Raw genomic sequence first — 27339 nt, forward strand, 5'->3', positions numbered from 1 at the left:
ATAGGTGCTGCATCTCGGTTCGATCCCCCCAATTGCTAATTTAGATTGATAGCTCCTATCATAAACTTGCTTGATATTTTATGTATTCCTGGATCTTTAGCAGTTCAAGGTTGTAAATATGTTTTTGGGCGGTACCAAGTTCAAATTCATATCAGAAACACATGTTTTCTCATCCGGAAGAAGTTGACATGCAATTGGATGACCGACTAACTTTTGACTTAAATCATGGTTGTGTAAACCAATTATCATATTAAATATCCTTTTTTTATTTGCCAAAAGATAATCACGCAACCTAAAAGGTCATTCACATTTTTTTGAATTGGTGTCGTTGCGTTTCAATTTTTGATACGATGGATATATTTTTCACTTTCGCATGTCAAAGTCACAAATGCATCTAGCCGTACCATTATCGTACCTGCCAATCACAACACAAAATCCTAGTTTTGTAGCCTCTATACGAATCCACTACAACATGTCTTCACGTAATTCAAACTCTTCTCCATTTTCAAAATGCTCACGAATATCTACCACCTTAATTGCGATAGGAGATACGAGTGGTAAAAGAACTTGAGATACATTAGGTTTGAAAATGATATCGGGATGCACCATACCTAATGTTATAAAAAAACATAAAACTTATTAACACTAACTTATTAACAATTCTGGTGTCAAGTAAACACTGACAGAAACTGGAAATGTAACTCCGGTTATGTTCAATTACAAACCAAGAGTATACATTTGGTTCTTGCGTAACCTGTTTACACAATCAAAAATACATTTGGTACTCTTCACCATGAATCTCCATGCCTTTGCCGCATCCTCTTTGGTTGCTAATACTCTTCACACTACACTTCTAAACCTAATATGTCTCTAGATGAATACTTTTAAAGCTTTACCCAACCATCATTTGCGGGGCACATTATTTTAGTCACTCTACCATTAGGCTGCCAATCAAGAGAAATGTTGCGTACTTCATCCATCATAAATATTTCGCTGCTATTTTCTTTAACCAATTACACTATAAAGTCGTGCAAATCCAAAGTAAAAAAGAATCATGTCTTCATGCATAAGTTAGAATCATAAAACTATGGTTCTACTGTGTACATTTTATTGGGATAACATGGATTTGTGGAAGATACATTAATTAGAAAATTATAACATGGTTAACACGGACTATGGGCTACATGAACCAGGGGATATATTAAGTAGAAAAATTATAACAGGATACACATATAATCAAATCATACAAAGGCAACTGAAATGAGCCAGAGAGAGCTTGTTTATAATTTTACAATTTAGGCTCAAGCTGCTGAGGCTTTAGAAACTTGTCAAACCAATCAGACGACTCTTTCACCTGAAATTTTGTTATTTGATGCCCAATTTCAGGTTCTGCAATAAACTGCATGTCAAAGCAATCAATTGCAATTCTTTAGTTCAAAAGACTTAATTATTATATTTGTACTACTATTAGAAGTGGTTTAAAACAAAATGATACACCATTGACATTGGACACTACAACATTGAAAATGGAAATTACAGGTTCCAAGTAACTGTTAAATAGTTACAAGTCAATGTGATTTCATACCTTAAAATTATCCGAGCATTGAAACTCTGCATATATCTGACTTACTTTTAACCTTAGATTTTCCAAACCGGCAAGGGGACACCTAGGATCTTCCGCACCTATAGTCACAAACACCCAAACTAATATTTCAATTCCAAGTTAAATTCAAACCCCCAATAAATATATAAACTGATTAATAGAGATGCATAGGTCTAATAAGTAACTGAAGAAGTGCAAAACTTGTATTAGAGTGTGCTCAAGACATCAATTTGCATATGAATATTGTTGCAACTACAATTTGAAAGTGTTTATATATAATAAGTACAAGAATCTTACCATTTAGAATAAGTAGAGGACGGGGCGCAATAGATGGAATTGAGTAGGGAGAATCATAATTGGAAGCTAAACCAGGTGCAATCCTGTCCCACACCTGATTAAAAAATATAAACTCTTGAGGTTAGGATCCAGTATTTATGTGAAGATTCTGCTCAGTTGACGAACGAGTAGCAATTATAATATATCAAAGCAATATATCAATTAAGTTGGAGTCTTGAGACAATTATAGTTGAAATTAAAAATATAACAAACTTTGCTGACCTTCTCCACTACGTCTTTGTCAATAGCACTTTTACCCAAATCATCACGAGCCACTGCATACATGAGCACAAGAGAATTTTGATGTAATTAATTACAAGGCACGTTAAAAATGTGGTCGTTCGTTGCTGGTATGCTTATCCATAGGACTCATATTCATATCCTACAGATCTTACTCAAACATCATTATAACATTACCATGTAAGTATGTAAATGAGAAAACTGATCTTTTATGAGATTGTTTGATGGCACATATGAAATCCTTACTATAATTTTTAAGTACTATACATAGAAACTGGTATATATATGATTACTAGAATGATACTTAGTGAACTTCAGTACATATATATTGTTTTTAATGTAACAAGAGCAATAATAAAGTAAAGAAAGAACACGTGAAATGTAAATGAAATTTCAGAAATAATACATTATCATACCTTCAAAAACAGGTTTTATACTTTCAACTCGTTCATGCCACTTATCATTGTCTATGGCCCATCGAAATCCCTGCATGTAAATGATTCTTAGTATTTAAGTTGTTGTTTTAAAAGCAACTTGCTAAAGATAAGCTTCAATCAATAATACAATGTCACCTGAACGCCAATTAGAGGAGCAACTACTGCATAGCGAGTATCAGCAGCTCCAGCAAACCATGCATGCATTCCTGAACCAAGAAATTATGTAATTGATGAGTCACAACAAACCTGGTATCTAACATATTCCGCTCAACTTCTCTCTACCAACCTCCAAGTGATATTCCAGTGATTCCTATCCTAGAGGGGTCTATATCTTCTCTCTGTGTTAGATAATCTGCCAATTTAATCAAGTCCCATACCTGCCAGATCAAGGAATAGTACACCGTATCAAAATCAAAGTAATCGTGAGTTCAAACTGCCTTAAGCTAATGCCACCAGCTTTACTACAGGTCAGTCAAATCATTTTGGGGCATAAAATGATTCAGTTAAATAACAAAGCAGCATGATACAAATGTAAGAAATTTACCGTGTCATATATGAATGGCATTGTGTCTCCGGTTTTCCATGCAGAAATAAGAGCCTGTTTTTTTAACCAACACAAAAGCAAGAAACAAATGATCAGTTTTGAATTTTTATACAGTTAACTCATGTTTTTGTTTGCGAAGGATATTGCGTCGTTAGTCGTTACGGCGAATGTTTGGAAGAAAGTCTACGAGTGAATTGGTTCCTTTGAGGAGCTTTCTCCAGAGGAATTTGTGGATTTCTTTGCTAATTGTGATAAGGTGAAGGTTTTTTCAAAGAGGTCCACCATAGCGGTCATTTGGCTCGCTACGGCTTGGAGTATTTGGCTAAAGCGTAATGCGGGTATTTTTAAGAATGAGGTGTTTAGTTTTGTCGAGTGTATGTCGGATATTATCATTAATTCTTGGAGGTGGCTTTATTCGCTTATAAACTTGTAATCCATTGTAACTTTCATATTTGAAATATTCTACCGTTCCGTTGTTTTGAGCAGTAGAAGTTTTCCGTGTTGTTCATGGTTGGAGTATCTATTATACTCCCATTCACTATATTGCCTACTAAAAAAAAGTAAATTTGTGAAAAATAATTAATTTACATTATGTAAAGATGAGATGAACATAAAAATAATAAACACCTAAAATGATAGACAAAATTATGCGTATTTAAATCTTAAAAAATGATAAAATATTTAAAATAATATTTTAAGAATAATTATTAAATCTAATTTTCATTTGATTTTTTTTTTTAAAAATAAACATTTTTTTACATAAAAGTTATGTAAAACTATAAAAATTATTTTAAAAAAAAACCGAAACAAACAAGTCTTTAATTGTTTTTAATAGAAATAAGGCATACAATTTTTTGAAGAAAATATTTTATAATTTTAAGCAAATAAAAAAGGCATACTTAAAAAAAAATCATCAACAAATCTTCTCTAAATCAGTTGTATTAAAATGAACTTCAAAATAAACTTAGGCACAAATATAACTCATATATTTAATTTTTTTAAACTAAAACTTATAAGAAGAATCTATTAACAGTTTTTAAATTATATTATAGTTTTTCCTTATTATGTGTAAAATATTTGATTTTAATTTTTATGGCACTAATATTGAACGGACTAATACAAAGTATTGGTACATATTATAAAATTAATTTTAATATAGACTATCTTTTACATAAGAATTTTTTTGCAAACAATAAAAACTAACAAAATGAAATTATAAGAGCTTTAAAAAAGTAATATATTTTTTTAGATCAATTAAAATTTAAAGCTCATTTTTTATTTTCATTAATTAGTAACATTATATATATTTTTATTGGTTTGTATTGTCCATTCAAAATTCAAAGTGTTATTATGCGCTTCTAACTTGCAAAAAACTCTTAGATATAGTTTAATTTGTTCAAAATAGTTTAATTTTAATTAAATTAATTACTAGTTAGTTATAATTAATGGCTAGTTATATTACGTGCATCCTACCGGAATGTTTATACACGCTGGAATCTCTATATAAAAGTGTACTCTACCGGTATGCTAATACATGCAACAACAACTCTACCGGCATGTTAATCATTCATTTTATTCTAGTAATTAATATTTTTTTGGGGCAAAACATATATATATATATATATATATATATATATATATATATATATATATATATATATATATATATATATATATTAAAGGAAAAATATAGATTAGGTGATCTTCTAGAAAGCTAGTAGGGTATCTGAATTGACTTTTGGAGAAAAAACCCTAGTTATTTTTATACTTCAATAGATTATATTGACATATAAAATAATAGTATGTAGATAAACAGAGAATATATGTAAACTAAAACAGATATTTGGTTAATTAATTAGATAGACAAGTTTCTTAAAATATACAAGTATCTAGTTATTTTATATTTATTTGATTACAATCCACAATCTCATATGAAAATAGTTTGAATCCACTTAAAATAAAACAGAACTTTCTTTTATTTTAAAATAACTAAAATAATATATCAATATATATTTATGAGTGTGTATGCCGCAATTATAGAATTCTTTTTTCTTTTTTCATTTCGGGCAGGCATCTTACATGCCTCAGCCCTCAATATGAGTCACAGATAATCTCAACCACAATTAAAAAACTATTATAGTATTATCTATATATAGCTGGTGTCGTGTGTGTCCGTCTCAACTATGGCAAAACGAGAAAAAGTAAAGCAAAGAAAACACATACATCGCGATAGGTGGTGGCGCTCTTCGCTCGTTCACCATGGTAACGAGAATCAACCGAAATTGCTATGTATCCCCGCGAAGCATATGCCTAAAACACCAACAACACAGATAAAATCCGCCATCATAATCAACCATAAATTCTATTTCATAAGAGAAAATAGAAACATATAAAAAGTGAAACAGAGAAAATGCATTAGCAACCTCTAGCAATGGACGCAAAAATTCTTTATACTTGTTTGTACTGTGAAGGAAAACAACTGCAGGTCTTTTTATCTCTTTATCACTTTCCTTCAAGCTCAAAATTAACACAGGCAACTTTCCTTGTTCTCCTTCCTACAAAATCAACGATTGTTTCAACAAATTATTCTCTAGATCTAAAAATCAAACGGAATAACAATATTATCGATTCAAAATTCAAATCCAAAGAAATCGAATACTTACCTCTATATTTAAATACAGATTCTCCTCCTTGAGCAAATCTTTGAAGTTCTCAATGTCTTTCTTAGGACAGGATTTCATAATCTCCTGTTATAAAACTGTTAGTAGATTGAATTTGAACATGCAGATGAAGAAGATAATCGAATGAGTGTTGAAACTTGAATTGAACCTCATCGATTGACGGTGCAGAATTCAGATACCAAGCATCCGCTACTGGTTTTGCGATTTCAACCGTTAAAGGAACTGAAAATAAGTAACAAACGAATTTCATTTCTAGAAGAAGAAGAAAAAACAGAGAATCATCGATGCACAAATTCAATACATAACGATCGAATTTGATTGTTGTACCTTGAGGAGTTCGTCTCTTACGGAGCATTTGTAGAAACTCTGATCGGAACTCGCTCTCGGTTTTAATCGCTTCTTTTTCTTCCATTTTTGTTTCGGTTTCGAGATGTGGAGATTCCATGTGAGCGAGAGTTTGAGCGGTTATGGTTCCGTTTCCTTGTGTGGCACGCGTTTCGTATTTATAATCAACCATTTTGAGTTTAGTATTGGGAGAGGGTGAGAGTACGGTTGCAGCTAGAGGTTCAAGGTGGCACGTGTGGTTGATGAGAGTTGGCACGTGTAACGATCGGAGGGGTCTCGCGGATGGGAGTTTCATCGTTTAGCAGAAGTTTTGCAACCTACAGACACGGTGGTACTGATAAGGGGTAGCTTCCTTATTGGACCCATTCTGGTCGTTTTATCTTGAGTAAGATACATATGAATATGTGATCCTTGTTTATTTCTGGCCAAACATAACATAAACATTCCCTTTTACATATATTATTATTATTATATACTCCTCCGTCTCATATATTATACTGACTAATTAAAGTATTTTATCTTATTTATATATAAATTAGATACAAAGAATTTAAAAAATAAATTTCTCTTATAATATAGAATGGAGTACATTAATTTAATGAATTTAAAAAAAAAAAAAATTTATTAGTACCCGCTAACAAGTGTCCAATGTATTCTTTAAATGTTCCATATAAAAAGATATATTCTTTAAATAAATTATTTATTTTATTTTTCAATGCATTAAATACAAGTAGTTTCAATAAAACAAATTTTATTATTTTCTAAAAAAGTTAGATATTTTTATTTCTAAAATATTAAATAAAAATATTATTTATCTTTTTAAACACTTAACAAATGCCCTAGAAGACTAGTTAACATTTCCCTAAAAATGTATCAATTCTAAAAATATTTACACTAAATTAATTAATGATAGTTTTAAGAGAAATCATTTTGCAATAAAAAAGAATAGCTAAATAGCTTTATTTTTTATATAAAATGTATTTAATATTATATTTAAAATAATATATAAACATGGATTTACTAAATCATTAATGTGTGTTTTATTCACATTTATTTATGGGCAGGACCAAGTTTTAAACTTGTACTTTCTAATTGATTCACTCTATCATACTTATTTTTTTTCTTGACTGAATCAAGGTTTTAGTTTGAATTCTTAAATATGTTCGTTCAATTATTTTTACGAGTTTTTGTATAATAATTTTAAATTTATTAATCTTGCCTTCTTGTCATTCCTATACAAGTGACTTGATATAAATTTTAATTTTAATCGTTCCATCTCAATCAAATAATGATGAGCAGAAACCTGGGCCATTTATCAATAATACTAGGTGGATTTCCATATTGTTGCTTAAAGTATTTCTGTCAAAGTCAATTTTCCTGAATAAAAGTGTAGGACCCATAGTTATTTACTTTTTGAATTGTAATAAATGTCATCATGTGATTCTTAATCAATACAGCTAGTAACTACTCATGATTTAAAACCCTACTATCAAAGAGTGGGTGGGTAAATTATTGGTTGAACCACATTATTAATTTTTTAAAATTAATGATTCACTCATAAGATTAAATATGGATGAGAAATAATTAATATAATCACTATAGAATAATTGTTTGAACTTGAAACCACTATATTTATTAAAATGACAAATAATTTTAAAAAATTTATAAAATAAAGATAAAAGTAGTACAGTTAAAAAAAACTCATCTAGTCTTTTATCATTAATATATCCTATATCAATTTTATTTATGTTTACTACACGAAATGATCATGTCTTATATTGAATACATGACAAAATGAAGAGGAAAAGGTGGTTGATTACTTAATTGCAATGAAGCTTCAACTCATGGCTTTATTATCAAATAAAATTTGTATGTTTTACCAAAACAAAACAAAACAAAACAATTTGTATGTTCTTTTGTAGTAGTACTTCTGTCACAATATTAATAAGATAGATGACAAACATACCAATTTTTTGTTAATTTATACTCTAAACTAGAGATTCTATAACAAAAGTGATCCAAATTATAAAGGAAGGTGCCTAGACAAAACATTGGCAAGTGGATAAATAGTTAAAATCTGTTTGTGACTGATTAAAAATCATATAAAAATCAGAATTCCAAACTATTTAAATATTTTAATTATTTTTTTAATTATTATTTAAATAGAGTAATATAAGGCGATCCGTTAGAGCAGTTCTTTTTTGCCTTTGCGTTATACTCTCTTATTCATAAGATAAATGACAACTTTAAACTTCTTCATGTTTAATATCTTGATGATGAGACTATCATAGAAGATTCAGAGGAGGTGGCTAAAGCATTGACATCATTCGGGAGATAGATGTAGAATTAAGTCTTGAATTGAATATTCATAAAACTGAGATCTTTTGGTCTTTGTGTAATGATAGTAAACTTCATTGGGAGTTATTTTCTTCACGTATTGAGAGGTAGATGTTGGGGATGAAATTGCTTGGAAGAGATGTTAGTCGAGATGAAGGCTTTATCGAAGGGTTGTCCATGAAGAGAGCGACCAGGACGGTTGAGCTAATGCATCTTCGGCCACAACTAAGGGTGGAAATAGGCCAGGCCGATAACAGGAGCCTACAGGCTAGCCTATATAGGCTCAGGCCAGGCCACACATTATTTTTAAATAGAAAAGGCTTAGGCTTCTTTATAAGCCTATTTAGTTAAAAAGGTTAGGCCCCAGACCCTAAAAAAAGCCTTTTAAGCCTATCAGGCCGACCTATTTAAATAAATATGAATACTTTTTTATGATCATTATGTTATGTTTTATACTTTGAATTAAAATACATAAATAAAACTTGGTTATCTTGAGGAACTTGTGAAAATAAGATGAAAACACCAGATGAACGTTGTTTTCATAAGTTTTCTTAAACAAATAGTCTCCTAGAACTTATGCTAATAGGTAAGTTAAAATAAGTTAGTCTATTTAAATATTATTTTAATTGCTTATTTATTTATGTCTAAAACAAATAGCCTTTTATGTAGGCTAACAGGCTAACCAGGCCTTCGAAAAGGCCAGGCTCAGGCCTAAAAAATAAGCCTACGACAGGCTACAGGCCAGGCTTAGGCTTTGGTTTTTTTGACAGGCCAGGCTCAGGCTTGGCAAAGCCTAGCTCGGCCCAGCCTATTTCCACCCCTAGCCACAACCAAAGGATCCTTAGAGTGAGCTTCTTTTACTCTATTGTTGCATAGGTATCGTCAAACTCTTTTTTGGCCTTATAGAACATGTCAACTTAATCATATGGAGAAAGCAGTTATTTAGTTTGATAAAGAGTTGCGAAAATAGAAACTAGAAAATATAAGTTTTTGGTGGAAAATAGAAACTATGAGAAAATAAAGGAAGTGGTGAGAATTATAAAAGAAGTTGGGTCAAGGTGTAATTAGTAAAAGATTGAATTAGGTTTTTTAAATAAAAAGGGAATAGTGAGATCCAAACTGGGAGTACGTGGAAAAGTGTGGAAGTAGGAGAAAAAGAGGCAAGAGTACTCTTTTGTGAGAAAGAGGCAACCATAACCAAGAGCTTTGAACCTGTGCTTGCTGAAAATTCATGTAAGGTACGAATTTCTCGTCTATGGCCTATGGGTGTATTGCATAATAAGGTAGATAGGGGTCATCACCCTCCAATAGGGTTTATTCCACCATTGTTGTATTTTTATGAATATTGATGTGTGTACGAAGAATTCATGTTATTTATCATGTTTATGTGTGATTTTCGTGCCCTACAGTATGTTGAATTTTATACATGGATTGGTGATTGAATTTTGAAATTGCTTGATGTCATTGTTGTGTGCTTGGAGTTTTGAAAACATAACCTGAAAACCTTGAAAAATAATAATTATTTGATGTTGGGGCCGTATAATTTGTGTTGGTTGATGTTTAATTTTTATATAATTATTGTGTGTTGAACTCTGAGCGTCTTCCTTTTTAGAGAATCGAAATCAGAGGTTCGAAAGGCCTCCAACAGTAAAAAAAATTAGAATTATGCAGTAGTTTAGGGCGTCGCGAAAGAGCTGACAAACATCAGCTACGGTGACGGTCCAGCCGTATCCGATTAAGTAGATTTTGTTAAAATATTGTTTGCATCATAACTTGAGTCTCGCGACTCCGTTTGAGATGTGATTTGAAGCGTTGGAAAACTAACGTGTAGTACTATTTCATAGTGAGGATCTAAGAGACTAAAGGTGCATTTAAAGGTGTGATTTAATCATTTTTCTTAACATGTAATATTATGTGATGATGAAAGAATTTTTAACCGTTGTGATCGAATGGATTGGTGAAGTTGGATGTTAATTGATTATTGGTGATGGGTTAATTGATTATTATATGATTAATTGGTGAATTATGTATGCATATAAATTATATGCAAATTATGAATGATGATGAATTTAGTGATGTGGCATTGTTGAATATGCATATTATATTTGTTGTGTTGAGGTGACATTGTTGGCGAAGTACACAGTCATAAGAGGGGCCGCTTGTGCATATGTATATCTACATGTTATTGTTGAAAAGTATGCATCGTGGTGTACGAACTTCGGTTTGGTTTGGTGTGCTCTGGCCCAGAGGAATGGATCGGGAGGGACCAGTTGATTATAGTGAGGGACCAGTGAAGTGTTGATAAAAGGAGATTAGTAGTAATTTTTGGTTTGCTCTGGTTCTGATGAGGGATCGGGAGCGAGTATGGACATGTGATGTCCATAACAGTACCATGTGCATATAGAATTTAAGTGTTGAGTACATTTTCATACATGTTTGCATATGTAATTGAATAATCATGACGTTGTTGAGTGGCTGAGAATACATTATGTGTTTGACAATTTGTTGTGAATAACGTGTGGATATGATAATTATGTGATTATGCTACCCTAGCTGTGTTTTACACCATTAACATATTTTGAGTGTATTCTCACCCTTCCTTTTTGTTTAATGTTTATTGTGATGTTTGTGCTCCTAAGGGGTACAGACAAGCAGGTTAAGGAGTAACCGATTGAGGTAGAGGACGACTTCAACACCTCCCTAGTTACTTATTCGTTTGAATCTTTAGTGGAGTTGCTTTGATAAGTAACACTGAGGACTAACTGTTCTTTTGTTTCTTATTACTTTTTATGTTTATTGGAGTTGTTAAACCAATTATTTGTTGTTCTGCTGCGTATTTCCTAAAGAATTTTTTTTGGGTTTTTATGATTGGTGGTGATAGTGCTTTTGAGGACTGGCTTTATGTTTGGTAAAACTAATTTGTAATAGGATAAATAGAATTATAACTTGTAAGAGAAAGCAGGTGGAAGTTCTATTTAATGGAGAAACATGTTGTGTTGAAATGTTTCAACATATGGAACAACATGTCGAAGAAGATGTCGTGACATCGTATTTGAGCTGGCAGTTTTGATTTTGTTATAATACAAACAGAATATTCCTAAAACATTGAATCCTATGTGGAGCTATATCTAAGGAGATCAAGGAGAACATTTAGGAAACTAAATGTTGAAAGATTTTATAGGAGAATCTGTTGCAAAAGTGTAACAACTTATTGTTGCTACTTGGAGCATATTTTATGGAGATATTTGTGGAGAATATCTTGGAGCTTATATTGTGGAGCAATTTTAGAAACAGTTTGTTATGTCAGTTTGTTATGATTTAAAGGTCAAAAGAATCAAGTCAGAATATTGAAGATTGTGTAGTTCCTAATTATGGAGACAATTTAGGAAACTTATGATTAAAGACCTTTCTTTTAGCAGAAGATTTCTGCTAATTTGTAACAACAAATAAAGCTATGATTGAAGGCCCAAGTCCAGTTGAGAATAGGTTATAAATAGAAGCTTTGTAACCTAAGTTTAGCACCAGCCGTAATTTTAATAATGTAGTTTTTAAGGGCTGAGTCTGTAGAGTGAACCTCCCGGATTGTGGGAAGGTCACCATGTTTTGAGAAGCTAGTCGGTTTTAGAAAGATGTAATCATTAGGGTTAGCCGTGTAAGTGAACCACCCGGTTTGTGGGATGGTCACTGATTTGTGCCTCGAAGCCTGTAGGCAAGAGGTTTATTTTACTCACTCAGAAGCTGTGAAGCAATGAGTGCAGTTGTGTCCTTGGAAGAAGCTGTGAAGCAATTCCGAGTTAGGTTTGTTTGTGTGCTTAGAATGTTGGCAAAGGGCTGTTGATGTAGTGGCTGAGGTGTAAACTGCTAGACATCATTGAGATGATGAGAGTGAGAGTGGTTTCTGATATCTAGGGAGAACCTTGGTAGAAGGGTCATTGGGTAGTGATTAAGTGAGAAGTTGTAAACGAGGGAGTTTTGCTTTGAATTGATACTCCTAATAGTGGACTTCATCCCTAGCTTGGTAGCCCCTAGAGTAGGTTGATTGAACCGAACAATTCAGTTGAAAGTGAAAAAGTCAAACAGTTGACTTTTTTGTCAAAGTCAAGGTCAACTATCAAATATTGAATTTTTGGGTGGAAAGTGGTCAAAGTCAAATCTCATATTGTTGATTTTTCGGTGAAAATTAATTAAGAAATATCATGAAAATCATTGAAGTCCAAATTATGGTTAAAATTGCTATTTTTGGAAGGTAGTTAAATTGAAGATTTACTAAAAATAGAAAGCTGCTACACTTGGAGAATTTTTTTAGAAGGCTAAAGAATGGTTGTGTAGCTGACTTTAAGCTCATATTGTACACGGATTAGGGCATTATTTCAGGATGTGTTCAAGACCAAAATTGTGCATCTCAGGGCATACTAAAATTGTGTAGTTGGAATTCTTTTTATTTGAGTTGTGAATCAAAAGTTATGTGAAAGGAAAGATGATGACTCACTATGCATAGTGGCTGACACTGAGAGAAGTGTCACGAAGTGACCAATTCAGCAGGAACATGTCACTTTGATGCAAAGTTTAATAAGGATACAAGCTATATCTCAAGATTTCTCCAACACAAGAGTTGTTCTACCATGAACACTCTTTCTTATAAATCTAAGAGATGAAGATTTGGATGCTTGATTTGAGATGAACACTCTTTCTTAAGACCATGAAGTCAACTGTTTGAAGTTGATGAATTAGCTAGCTTAGCTGACTTCTCGCCTCTGCATGGAGTCAGCTGCGATTAAACAACTACAAGGTCCTTTTAATGCCTAGACAACAATCAGTTCAGGGTGAACTCAACACCAATCTTTTGATTCCTTGTAAAATCTTTCAATTAACATAAAGAGTGAATTAAATGGTGTACTGTGGCCTAATTTATCGTGACTTGAAGTAGGCTATGTGAGCACTGATCCTCCAGAAGCATTATTTCAGGTTTGCCACAGCAAGAATCGGTCACGAGTCGGTTAGCTTGAGGTTGGTTTTCAAGCATTTGCAATCATTATCTTGAGGAATGTCCAATGACAAAGGTACTCAGCTCCATGTTTTCCTTCATCTTAATCACAATAATTTGCCTCGAGGATGCCTACATGCATGGTTTTAAATTGTGGTCCGCAACCGCAATTGCACCCGCAATATTGCGGATGCGGTTGTCTCCGCAACCGCATCGGACCGCAATTGCGGTGTGATTTTAAAATCTCGCCTCCGGATATATTCGGAACCCCATCGGACAATTTTCATCATGTTTTTTTAAGTATTTTCATCAAAAATCAATATATTAGATTTCTAAAACTCAATTTACTTTTTATATAATGAAAAAACATAACATTAAGTATTTTTCAATATAATATTTCAAACACTTCCTTTAAAAAATTCACGCCGCAACGGCCGCAATGCGCATCGCAACAAGCGCAATGACCGCAATCGCAACATCCGCAACCGCAACCGCAGCCGCAGCCGCAATTTAAAACCATGCCTACATGTCAAATTACATGGCTTCAAAGACAGTTACACATTTTAGTCAACAAAGGCATTGGCGCAGGTCTATGGCATCAACAGCAGCTTGCAGAAGGTTTCTTATTCTTTTTGATTCAAGACTATCCAGGTTCCTAATTGCTTTGAATGCATGTTGATTGCTTACGTTTCGTTGCTTTTTAATGGCATATCCCTGTTTAGGGCGTAAAATCAGGTTGAATGCTATGTTTAAATGCCACTTTAGGTAGAATCTTGGAGTTAGGGTTTAGGTGGTGGCATTCGGTTTTCATGTTAAAGGCTTTAGATGATAAAATCGAAGGGAGATTAGGATAGAGCATAAAATTGTGAGTCGAACGGTGCCGATCTCTTTAATTTCTGGAAAATTCATATGTCTCCGTAGGGTTTTCGCCGGAGAAGATGACCGGAAGTCATCTCCGGCCTCCAGTCTTGTTCTTGTTTGTTTTAATTCCGTGGCTAGGTGGCGCGCTCCGATTGGATCTCTTTCCAACTTTTGTTACATTTTGTCCTTACTTGACTTAAGTTATATTGAACCAATAGATGCTATGTCACGCTCATTTAATTAAATACCATAGCACATGATAATGATACATGTTGAGCATAGAATTGATAATTAAAATGTAAGATATGAGAAAACTTGAGATATTAAACCTGGGCCACGCTCCTGAATGGTATTTGAGCCCAATTCATTTTACTAGAGCATACACTCATCTGCTGGTGATAACACATGTTATGACAATGGGCTTCAATGTAATTATTTCTTGCACCATCCATATTTGGGCCCATGCACCAGATACGTGTAACCCCAGTTCAAACCAAAATTGCTAATACACCCCCAGTAGACAGATTCCCACTTTTATCTTATATTTGTTTTTCCTTTTACTTTTGTTTGGTTAATTGGTTTTAACTCAAATAAAAAAATGATAAAAAATGTTTTCTAACCAATTAGAATTTTAGGAATCCATAGATATATTTTTAGGTTTTTCTAATTGATTGTTTGCTATTTTTTTTCCTAATTTTGTTTGGTTCACTATTAAAGAATACTTAATTTTTTTTAGTTTTAATTCATAAAAATAGCTCTAAGCTTGATAAAAAAACAAATGTGCTTGTGATTTTTTTCTTGCTAGTTTAGGATTTATTTCTTTTTTTTTTGAATATTTTCTATGCTTTGCGAAATTCTCAAAATACTCCTAGTTTTTAAAGTTGACTTTGGTCAACTTAAATGACTTTTTCCACCTCTTTTTACTTAGTATTTTCCCTTTAGGATATTAGTTCAATCTTGATTAGGATTTAGAATTTCTTTTCTTAATAAACAACAATTAGGTTAGTGGATTAGGTTAGTCCCCCTTTATTCATTTCTTTTTCTTTTTCTTTTCCAACTTTAAAACATTTAATAACTAAAGCGATGTCTTACTTACAACAGTGCCAGTATAAGCAGCACTTTTAAGCACTATCTATGCCAAAAAAAAAAAATTGTTGTCTTTTCCCTTATATGGTGTAGTTCTAGTTTAGTCTCTAATTGCTCTTACTTCTAGTCGGAAGAAGCTACATATTCAATAGAAAAAGTCTTCAGATTTTGAGTATAATTACATAGAACGCCATAACTTATTTAGTACTTGAATATAATGATTATATCTAACCCCAACAAATAAATTTTAGCTATGCTTACTCATTGTAGTGTAACTGTGGTAATCCCCGAAGCTGATATTGGAAGTGTGATCTACCTTGTCACTTGAGCAACGCTTCTGTCTTTAGGCTCCCTATCTTATTCTCTTGTTGACCTAAGTGAACCTATTTCAATTATGTAATACTTCTATCTTATTCCCTTTTCATTGAATTGAAAACTCCTATTTATAGGCAAAATCTAGACCTCTCGCTAAGTGCACCGCCTTCTCGCCCAACGCGCCTACCATGCTCTTACGTGCTCTGCCTAATCTACTTTTCTTTTTCAAAAAGAAATGCTTGCATGTCTACCATCTGACCCTAGCCGTCATACATCACATAGTGCACCATCCATTTGACTAGTGAGTCAATCCTTATCATTATAAAAGGAAAATAAAAAACAAAAGGAAAAAGAAAAAAAACTTCAATATTACAATTTCAAAGAAAACTATTTATCGCTAATACTATGTAGATTTCAATATTGTTTCATAAATATTCTAACAACTTTCTTGAATAAAACGTTTAGGACCATCTATGAGACTATGACCCATAGTTATTTACTCTTTCAAATGTAATAAATGGTCACCATGTGATTCTTAAGAAATATAGTACCGTGAGTAACTATGATTTTAAATGAGACCATCAGACAATCGTTGTATCAAAGACTCAATGATAAAATAAATGTTTAAGTATATTTTATTTTATTTTGATAGTTTTAATATTTTAATATCGCTATTTTAATTTTTTTTAATCTTTTTCCCTTTTTATGATGATTAAACAAACAAACTTCAACCAAATTTCAACCCATCATCATCTTCATCGCATCTCACATAGCATCTAGTCATTGAATTTCATCTTAGCAAAATTTTCTCTTCCATTGACATGCCATTTAACAACTCACATGCTCTTTCAATTAACTCATACTTTATATATCCATCGATATTGAATTATTACCTCACTAAAAATAAATTTTTTATTTTAATTATTATTATCACATATGCAAAACAGATAAACAAAACAGAAGAGATTAAAAAAAAATTAAAAATTATAAAATAAAGAGACTAAAAAATTAGATTTTATTAGTAAAGGAATTAGAAGGTTAAAGCCATCGAAAGAAAGAACTAAAAATACATCTAAATCTGAAATAAAAGAGTTTTTGATTGAACTACATTATTAATTTTAAAAAATTAAAGAATTTGGTTACATAACCTAGTATTGATAAAAAAAAATTTATATATATATATATATATATATATATATATATATATATATATATATATATGTATATATATATATATATATATATATATATATATATATATATATATATATATGTATATATATATATATATATCTATATATATATATATATATATCTATATATATATATATATGTATATATATATATGTATATATATATGTATATATATGTATATATATGTATATATATATATATATATATATATATATATATATATATATATATATATATATATATATATATATATATATATATATATATATATATATATATAGGGGACGACTAAAGTGAGAACACTTCGTTATTATGAGAAATGAGAACAATAAATCATGACCATTAAATTTGATTTTAATGGACTGGATTGGTTTCTCTTTCTATGATCCTTAATATTTATTTTAAATTAACATAGAAAGAGAAATCAATCCAGTCCATTAAAATCAAATTTAATGGTCGTTATTCATTGTTCTCATTTCTCATAATAACGAAGTGTTCTCACTTGAGTCGTCCCTGTAGATGTTGTTGATTGGCTGTAATTTTTGGTAAAACTAATTGTGGTTCTATCTTGTCAAACCTGGTGTCATGACATGCATTCTACTGTTGCGAAGTTTTTCCTTATGCAGGCCTTTACCTGATGTCAAGGCCGATGTCATGACATTCGCAGCTGTTACGTTCTTTTCTATTTCTATTTATGGTTTTGTGATCTGATAAGATCCTATGCGCTTTATTTGGTAATGATGGATTCTGATCTGATTCAAGGACGTCTTTGATGGTTATTATTTTTAGTTCCTTGATTTATGGAGATTAGTTTTATTAGGGTTAAAACTATTTGTGGATCCAAGGCCCAGCTGCTGTATTTTTATGAAGGCTATATATTCTACGTAAGAGCTGCTGATGACGTTAGGGTTTTTGGTTGAGAAGCTTTAAGAGTTCGTTGTTTAAGTTTTCGTTCTAGCTTTCTTGTAAGCCAAACAATCATCATGATGGTTGTCTTGGTCTAGGTGTTTTGATTTGAGTTGTAAGAAGTACTCAAAGCTTTTAAGCAAGAGTACTATTGTACTTGATCAAAGCTTTTAAGCAAGATCAAGTTGTGTCTTAGAAGTGTGTCTTCTTTTGTTATTCGTTGACTGTTTTTCATCACTGCTGTGATTGAGGGGGAGTGAGTAGGATCTCTGATCTAAGTTGTTTAGATTGAAGTTGCATTTGGTAGATATTAAGTGAAAGGAGTAATCTTGATCTGTATTACCTTTAAATTGATATTACTTATAGTGGACTTCCTCCCTGGCTTGGTAGCCCCCAGATGTAGGTGTGTTTGCACCGAACTGGGTTAACAACTTTCTTGTGTTGTTATTCTGTTTACTTCTTGTTCATTTGTTTAAAAGCATTCAGATAGTAATGTCGTAACATCCTTCTCGACATCGCGTGTCTGAGTCCAGAATTTCAGTCCCCTATATATATATATATATATATATATATATTGAATTGTATATTAAATCAATTGAATCAAATGATCGACCTTTAAAAAGTTATAAAAAAAATATGACACAGTAAAAAATATAGATATTATATTTATTTTCTAAGTTTATTAATCAATGTCTTTGTTTTCTATGTAAATAAAGAAAAAAGTATGACTTTTATGATTTCTACTTTTTATAGCTTTTTAAATTAATTTTTAAAATCATTTTTTTTATTTTAACTTTTAAGTCTTTTTTAGATAGTATCAATTTTATTTATGTTTACCACACGAAATGATCATGTCTTCTATTGATTACATTATAAAATGAAGGGAAAAAGGTAGCTATCTAATTACTTAATTGCAATGAAGCATCATCTCGTGGCTTTATTATCAAAGACAATTTGTATGTTCTACCAAAAACAAATTGGAAACCTCGCATGGTAGCTTTTCTGAAATCCGTGGATAGTAAAGCATGGAGAGCTGTGAACAAAGGATGGGAACATCCTGTCATTACTGATAAAGATGGCAAGAAAACTCTTAAACCAGAGGAAGAATGGGACAAAGATGAAGAGGCATTGGCGCTTGGCAACTCTAAAGCCTTAAATTCTTTATTCAATGGAATTGATAGGAATATATTCAGACTGGTACACCAGTGTGAACTAGCCAAAGATGTCTGGGATACCCTCAAGACTACTCATGAGGGCACCTCCAAAGTAAAGATGTCAAGACTTCAACTGCTAACTACGAAGTTTGAAAATCTGAGGATGAGAGATGATGAAAGTATTAAGGATTTTCATATGAATATACTTGATATTGCTAATACCTCAGGAGCTTTGGGAGAGAAAATGTCTGATGAAAAGCTGGTGAGAAAAATCCTTAGGTCCCTACCTAAGAGATTTGATATGAAAGTTACAGCTATAGAAGAGGCACAGGACATCAGCAAAATGAAGGTAGAAGAGTTAATTGGATCTCTTCAAACCTTTGAGATGGGGATCAGTGAAAATTCTGAAAAGAAGAACAAAAGCATAGCTTTTGTGTCCAACTCTCAAGAAGAAGCAGATGAAAGTAGAGAAGAGAATCTATCTGAATCTATAGCTATGCTTGGTAAACAATTCAACAAAATTATGAGAAGAATGAATCAGAAGCCAAGACCTAATGCCAAGAACATCTCATCTGACATCAGTAGATCCTATGACTCTGGCAGAAGAGCTAAACCAGAAGAAAAATACAATCACAGCAAAGGGATTCAATGTCATGGATGTGAAGGGTATGGACATATTAGAGCTGAATGTCCCACTTATCTCAAGAAACAAAAGAAAGGATTGTCAGTCTCCTGGTCTGATGAAGATTCTGAAAGTGATTTTGAAGAAGAATCAGCCAAACATGTTACAGCCCTTACTGGGGTTTGTAATTCTGATGAAGATTCTAGTGAAGATGAGCTAACCTTTGAAGAACTGGCAACCTCCTACAGAAAGCTGTGTATCAGAAGTGCTGAAGTTTGTCAACAAGGTGAAAAGCAGAAGAAATACATAGTTCAGTTGGAGGCTGGTAACAAAGGGCTTAGTAAAACTATATCTGAATTAAACAGTGAAATTATCATGTTACAATCCAAACTCGATCAGATGTCAAAATCTGTAAAAATGTTGAACAGTGGCTCAGATATGTTGGAAGAGATCTTGCAGATTGGAAAAAGTTCAGGAGATATGACTGGCATAGGATTTGTTGGTGCAAAGAAACATTCACAAGACAGTAGCAGAACCAAACCTGAAGCTGAGATGGTGAAACCTATGTCAAAACATGTGACTCAACATCACGAGAAAAGTGAAATGAAGAGAAAGTTTCAAAGATGGAGATGTCATTACTGTGGAAGATTTGGGCACATTAAGCCTTTTTGCTTCAGATTATATGGATACCCAGATCAAGCTCCTTACTACAAACCTAAGCAGATCATGCCCATCCAGAAGCAACAATGGAAACCTAAAAATATGGCTTTAATAGCCCATACATCTCTTAGAGTTTCAGCCAAAGAAGATTGGTATTTTGACAGTGGATGTTCCAGACACATGACTGGAATCAAGAATCTGCTTGTTGATATCAAGAATCATTCTACTAGCTATGTAACCTTTGGTGATGGAGCTAAAGGAGAAATCAAAGGAGTTGGAAAACTAGACTGTTCAGGAGTACCAAATTTAGAAGGTGTTTTGTTGGTCAAAGGACTGACTGCTAACCTCATAAGCATCAGTCAACTCTGTGACCAAGGATACCAAGTCAACTTCACTAAAGCTGAGTGTATGGTTACTAATGAAGAAAAGGAAGTAGTAATGAGGGGAGTCAGATCCAAAGATAACTGCTACTTGTGGGTGTCTCATGAATCCAGCTACTCAACTGTTTGTTCTAAAGAAGAAGAAGCAAAGCTGTGGCACCAGAAACTTGGTCACCTTCATCTAAGAGGTATGAAAAGGATTATTTCTCTGGAAGCTGTGAGAGGAATTCCTAAGCTACAAATTGATGAAGGAAGAATATGTGGTGAATGTCAGGTAGGAAAACAAACCAGGATGTCACATCCAAAGGTTACACATCTGACCACTTCCAGAGTTCTTGAACTGCTCCATATGGACTTAATGGGACCAATGCAAATAGAAAGTCTTGGAGGAAAGAAATATGCTTATGTGGTTGTGGATGACTACTCCAGATACACTTGGGTAAACTTCATCAGAGAAAAGTCAGATGTGTTTGATGTCTTCAAGGATTTATGTCAAAGAGTTCAAAGAGAAAAGGAAAATGGTGTTGTGAGAATTAGAAGTGATCATGGAAAGGAATTTGAGAATCAAAAGTTTGCTGATTTCTGCTCCTCTGAAGGAATACATCATGAATTCTCATCCCCTATTACTCCACAGCAAAATGGGGTTGTTGAAATAAAAAATAGAACTATTCAAGAATCAGCCAGAGCCATGATCCATGCTAAGAATCTTCCTATCTACTTCTGGGCTGAAGCCATGAATACTGCTTGTTATGTCCATAATAGAGTTACCTTAAGAAAAGGAACCTCTACCACCCTATATGAGATCTGGAAGGGAAGAAAACCCACTGTCAAATACTTCCATGTGTTTGGTAGTAAGTGTTACATTCTTGCTGATAGAGATCATAGAAGGAAGATGGATCCCAAGAGTGATGAAGGAATCTTTCTGGGCTACTCTACAAACAGTAGAGCCTATAGAGTGTTCAACTCAAGAACCAGAATAATAATGGAGTCCATAAATGTTGTGGTTGATGATGTTCACACTCAAGCAGATGTCACAGAAGATGTCGGAACATTCTGGGATATTACAGCTGAAGGATCTACAAGAGAAGATGATTGCAATCCTACTATCACAGAATCTGAGACTGAACCTCCTAACAAGAGCCCATCTATAAGTGTTCAAAAGAATCATCCTAGTGAACTTATTATAGGAGACCCCAACAGTGGAATTACTACAAGGTCAAGGGAAGTAGTTTCAAACTCTTGTTTTGTGTCAAAAATTGAACCTAAAAATGTCAAGGAAGCATTAACAGATGAGTTCTGGATTAATGCCATGCAGGAAGAACTAGGCCAGTTTGAAAGGAATGAAGTATGGGAGCTGGTACCAAGACCTAAAGGTACTAATGTCATTGGAACAAAATGGGTTTACAAGAACAAGTCAGATGAACTGGGAACTGTTGTCAGGAACAAAGCAATGCTAGTTGCTCAAGGGTACACTCAAGTTGAAGGGATTGACTTTGATGAAACCTTTGCTCCAGTTGCTAGACTTGAGTCAATTAGATTACTACTGGGAGTTGCTTGTATTCTAAAATTCAAACTATACCAGATGGATGTGAAGAGTGCTTTCTTGAATGGATACTTGAGTGAGGAAGTTTATGTGGAGCAACCTAAAGGTTTTGCTGATCCAAATCATCCTGACTATGTGTACAAACTAAGAAAAGCTCTTTATGGCCTAAAACAAGCCCCTAGAGCTTGGTATGAGAGACTAACTGAATTTCTTACTGGTAATGGGTACAGAAAAGGAGGAATAGATAAAACACTTTTTGTTAAAGATGAAGGAGGAAAGATCCTGATTGCTCAAATCTATGTGGATGATATTGTGTTTGGTGGGATGTCAGACAAGATGACCAGACATTTTGTTGATCAGATGCAATCAGAATTTGAAATGAGCCTTGTTGGAGAATTAACTTATTTTCTTGGGCTGCAAGTTAAACAGATGGAAGATTCAATCTTTCTCTCTCAGAGTAAGTATGCTAAAAACATTGTTAAAAAGTTTGGAATGGAAAATGCTACTCACAAAAGAACACCAGCTCCTACTCACTTAAAGTTGTCAAAAGATGAAAAGGGAACCAGTGTATATCAAAGTTTATATAGAAGCATGATAGGAAGTCTGTTGTATCTCACAGCCAGTAGACCTGATATTGCTTTTGCTGTTGGGGTGTGTGCTAGGTATCAAGCAGATCCAAAGATCAGTCATATCAATCAAGTCAAGAGGATCCTGAAATATGTCAATGGAACTTGTGAGTATGGGATGCTCTACTCTCATGGGTGTGAACCTATTCTCACTGGATATTGTGATGCAGATTGGGCTGGAAGTGCTGATGACAGAAAAAGTACTTCAGGAGGATGTTTCTTCTTGGGGAATAATCTCATTTTATGGTTCAGCAATAAACAAAACTGTGTGTCTTTATCCACTGCAGAGGCAGAATACATTGCAGCTGGAAGTAGTTGCTCTCAACTTGTTTGGATGAAACAAATGTTAACAGAATACAATGTCACACAAGATGTCATGACATTATATTGTGATAACTTAAGTGCCATTAACATTTCAAAGAATCCCATTCAGCACAGCAGGACCAAGCATATTGATATTAGACACCATTACATTAGAGATCTTGTTGAGGATAAAATAATTGCTTTGGAACATGTTGCTACAAATCTTCAACTGGCTGACATTTTCACAAAAGCTTTGGATGCAAATCAATTTGAAAATCTAAGAAGTAAACTAGGCATTTGTCTTTGTGAAGGATTATAGCAATTAATTGGGTGTGGGGCCAGCATTATTTCTCTCTCCAAATATTTGATATCATTACACATTAAAGTGTGTTTTCCCCCCTTTTTACAATCTGCCCAAACGGTTTCCATTCCCTCAAAACCTATCCTCCACACTCACGCTATCTCTCTGTTTTTCTGCATTCACAAACCTTTACCCAGCTTTCCATTTTCTCTCACCATGTCTCAGAGTTCTCCCTCAAAGAAATCTTCTCCTTCCTCTGAAACAGCATCAGGATCTAGGGCACCCAATGTGGTGAGTGATCAAGATGTTGTATTGAATGTTGTACCATTGAACTCTGTTCCTGCTACCGATCCCGTTCGTAATCCACCAAGAAAGATGCATGCAAGAAAATCAACTGGTGGATCTGTTCCAGAAACTTTTTCTGTTCAAGGTAGAGAGGGCTCTGCTTATGTTCACAATGCGATTGCAGATATTGTCACAAGAATCTTGAATGAAGGGCACCAGGTTGATGGAATATCTGTTCCTCTAGCCCAAATTCCTGCCTCTGAGAACAGCAAAGATGATCAAGATGGTCAAGATGATGCTAGCAAAGATCAGGGTGATGTTGAGACATCTGTTGACAACAATGATGAGAAGACCCCTGGTGACAAAGATGTTGAGACATCTGAAGCTATCAATGTTGAAACATCTGGTACTAAAGATGCTGAGATTCTTGAACCTGAGAAAGCTGAAGAGGTTCCTGTTGCTCCTTCTAAAGAAACCCCTAATGAAGGCCCTACTGTGCATGATGTGGTGAATCTGGATGATCTGGATGATTCTATTGACATTGCTGATGATGAGCTCATCTCTAGCATCTCTCATAGAGTCAAGACTCGTAAGGGCAAACAGGTTTGTGATCAAGATCTTTCCAAACCTCAAGCTACTCCTCAAGTTACTCCTCAAAAGAAGGTCACTATAAAGAAGATCAAGAAGGTCCCTGCTGAACCTTCAACCACTGGGAGCAAGACTGCTGTGAAGAAGAGGAAGGAAAGAAGTGTTTTTGCCCCTGAAGATGATGTCTTAAGTGATGTCCCTGACATCCCATCAAAGAAGAAGATTGCTGTCACAAAATCCTCCACAAAGGTTCGTGATGTTCCTTTGGACAACATTTACTTGCACTATGCTTCAAATGCTATCCAGTGGAAGTTTGTTTATCAAAGAAGGCTGGCTCTAGAAAGAGAATTAGCTAATGATGCTCTGGAATGTCAAGAGGTCATAAAGCTCATCAAGTCTGCAGGTTTGATTAAAACTGTTACTCATTTCTCTAAGTGTTATGAAATGCTTGTGAAGGAATTTATTGTGAATTTGTCTCATGATTGTGGTGATGGAAGAACTGATAATTTTCATAAGGTGTATGTTAGAAGAAAGTGTATAGATTTTTCCCCTGCTGTTATCAACCTATATCTAGGTAGAGATGTTGAGGCTCAACCTGAGCTTGAAGTGACTGATAATGAGGTGTGCAAGGTAATCACTGGTGGTAAGGTTAAGAAGTGGCCCATAAAAAGCAAACTGTCTGCTAGTTCTCTTAATGTCAGGTATGCATTGCTGCACAAAATTGGTGCTGCTAACTGGGTGCCTACCAATCACACTTCTACCATTGCTGTTGGCCTAGGAAGATTCATATATGCTGTGGGAACCAAGACAAAATTTGACTATGGGACTTACATATTTGATCAAACTATGAGGCATGTTGGTACCTCTGCTACCAAGCTTCCCATTGCTTTCCCATCTCTGATATGTGGGATAATCCTCAAGCAACACCCTGGAATTCTGAAAAGTAAAGATTCTGTATGTAAGAGGGAGAGTGCTTTGTCTTTTCACTACAAGCTGCTGCAGAGGTCTGATGACATAACATCTGCTGGGACATCACAACCCAGCAAGTCTGTGAACAAAGCTCTTCTTATTGCTGAGCTGAAAGAGACCTGTCAAGAGTTGGACAACAGGAAGCTGAAACTTGAAAAGCTCATCCAGAGTCTTGAGCAGTCCACAGATGATGGCCTTGCTGGTGAAAAGGATGGTGACAATATGGATGAAGACAAAGGTGCTGAGGAAGGTGCTGAGGAAGAGGCTGAGGATGCTGAGGCTGAGGGTGCTGAAAGTGGGAGTAGTGATGCTGCTGAAGAGACTAGTAGCTCAAGTGATGACAATCCTGGTGGCTCTAGTGATGAAGACAGTGATGGGTCTGATGATTAGCTCTGATTATGACTGTGTTTTGGCTCCTTTTGTGGCTAAAAAGGGGGAGTAATAGTGGTGGTTGTTTTTGTTGTTTTGTTTTGGTGGTCTTTTGGTTTTTCTTGGACATGGTTGTTTTTGTTGTTTTCTTTACCTTGGGTGTTACCTGGTTCTCCCTGACAATGACAAGTGGTTTCTGTAACAGTTGATTAAGTAGATATTTTCTGGTTTTCTGGTGATTAATCAAGATGCTATTGTTGCTTACAGAATTTATTTTTCTGTTGTTGGCTGCTGTGTATGCTCTGATATAGATGCTGTTGTTGCTTACAAAATTTATTTTTCTGTTGTTGGCTGCTGTGTATGCTCTGATATCTGTTTGGTTACATCTATTAGTGTTTTAGCCAAAAATTTGCCAAAGGGGGAGTTTGTAGATGTTGTTGATTGGCTGTAATTTTTGGTAAAACTAATTGTGGTTCTATCTTGTCAAACCTGGTGTCATGACATGCATTCTACTGTTGCGAAGTTTTTCCTTATGCAGGCCTTTACCTGATGTCAAGGCCGATGTGTCATGACATTCACAGCTGTTACGTTCTTTTCTATTTCTATTTATGGTTTTGTGATCTGATAAGATCCTATGCGCTTTATTTGGTAATGATGGATTCTGATCTGATTCAAGGACGTCTTTGATGGTTATTATTTTTAATTCCTTGATTTATGGAGATTAGTTTTATTAGGGTTAAAACTATTTGTGGATCCAAGGCCCAGCTGCTGTATTTTTATGAAGGCTATATATTCTACGTAAGAGCTGCTGATGACGTTAGGGTTTTTGGTTGAGAAGCTTTAAGAGTTCGTTGTTTAAGTTTTCGTTCTAGCTTTCTTGTAAGCCAAACAATCATCATGATGGTTGTCTTGGTCTAGGTGTTTTGATTTGAGTTGTAAGAAGTACTCAAAGCTTTTAAGCAAGAGTACTATTGTACTTGATCAAAGCTTTTAAGCAAGATCAAGTTGTGTCTTAGAAGTGTGTCTTCTTTTGTTATTCGTTGACTGTTTTTCATCACTGCTGTGATTGAGGGGGAGTGAGTAGGATCTCTGATCTAAGTTGTTTAGATTGAAGTTGCATTTGGTAGATATTAAGTGAAAGGAGTAATCTTGATCTGTATTACCTTTAAATTGATATTACTTATAGTGGACTTCCTCCCTGGCTTGGTAGCCCCCAGATGTAGGTGTGTTTGCACCGAATTGGGTTAACAACTTTCTTGTGTTGTTATTCTGTTTACTTCTTGTTCATTTGTTTAAAAGCATTCAGATAGTAATGTCGTAACATCCTTCTCGACATCGCGTGTCTGAGTCCAGAATTTCAGTCCCCTATATATATATATATATATATTGAATTGTATATTAAATCAATTGAATCAAATGATCGACCTTTAAAAAGTTATAAAAAAAATATGACACAGTAAAAAATATAGATATTATATTTATTTTCTAAGTTTATTAATCAATGTCTTTGTTTTCTATGTAAATAAAGAAAAAAGTATGACTTTTATGATTTCTACTTTTTATAGCTTTTTAAATTAATTTTTAAAATCATTTTTTTTATTTTAACTTTTAAGTCTTTTTTAGATAGTATCAATTTTATTTATGTTTACCACACGAAATGATCATGTCTT

General features: G+C 33.7%; 2 protein-coding genes across 2 annotated transcripts; one reads left to right on the forward strand and one right to left on the reverse strand.

The window, feature by feature from the left end:
- Window positions 1-1042: 1042 nt before the first annotated feature.
- Window positions 1043-6617, reverse strand: LOC131660056 (uncharacterized). The gene is made up of 13 exons (XM_058929178.1): window positions 6169-6617; window positions 5990-6063; window positions 5824-5907; window positions 5584-5715; window positions 5384-5470; window positions 3161-3214; window positions 2903-2993; window positions 2752-2822; window positions 2596-2665; window positions 2162-2214; window positions 1901-1994; window positions 1586-1683; window positions 1043-1399 (listed from the first exon to the last, which is right to left on the reverse strand). Exons 1-13 carry the CDS (start codon window positions 6479-6481, stop codon window positions 1289-1291), a joined length of 1332 nt encoding a protein of 443 aa, XP_058785161.1. The 5' UTR covers window positions 6482-6617; the 3' UTR covers window positions 1043-1288.
- A 17057-nt stretch (window positions 6618-23674) lies between these two features.
- On the forward strand, window positions 23675-25690 carry LOC131656360 (uncharacterized). The gene is made up of 2 exons (XM_058926094.1): window positions 23675-24526; window positions 24644-25690. The coding sequence occupies exons 1-2, from the start codon at window positions 23675-23677 to the stop codon at window positions 25688-25690; spliced, it is 1899 nt and encodes a 632-aa protein (XP_058782077.1).
- The last annotated feature ends 1649 nt before the right edge of the window (window positions 25691-27339 follow it).

Source organism: Vicia villosa, linkage group LG3, assembly GCF_029867415.1.
Source record: "Vicia villosa cultivar HV-30 ecotype Madison, WI linkage group LG3, Vvil1.0, whole genome shotgun sequence".
Classification (NCBI taxonomy): Eukaryota; Viridiplantae; Streptophyta; class Magnoliopsida; order Fabales; family Fabaceae; genus Vicia; species Vicia villosa.

What these genes read in the sequence shown, in the direction of transcription:
- LOC131660056 (XM_058929178.1), bottom strand. Translation starts at nt 6,481, where the DNA reads ATGAAACTCCCATCCGCGAGACCCCTCCGATCGTTACACGTGCCAACT. An exon ending in GCGCCACCACCTATCGCGAT is followed by an intron (nt 3,215 to 5,383) that starts GTATGTGTTTTC and finishes TTAAAAAAACAG; the next exon opens with GCTCTTATTTCTGCATGGAA. An exon ending in TGCCATTCATATATGACACG is followed by an intron (nt 2,994 to 3,160) that starts GTAAATTTCTTA and finishes TTGATCTGGCAG; the next exon opens with GTATGGGACTTGATTAAATT.
- LOC131656360 (XM_058926094.1), top strand. Translation starts at nt 23,675, where the DNA reads ATGTCTCAGAGTTCTCCCTCAAAGAAATCTTCTCCTTCCTCTGAAACA. An exon ending in AAGATGATGTCTTAAGTGAT is followed by an intron (nt 24,527 to 24,643) that starts GTCCCTGACATC and finishes ATCCAGTGGAAG; the next exon opens with TTTGTTTATCAAAGAAGGCT.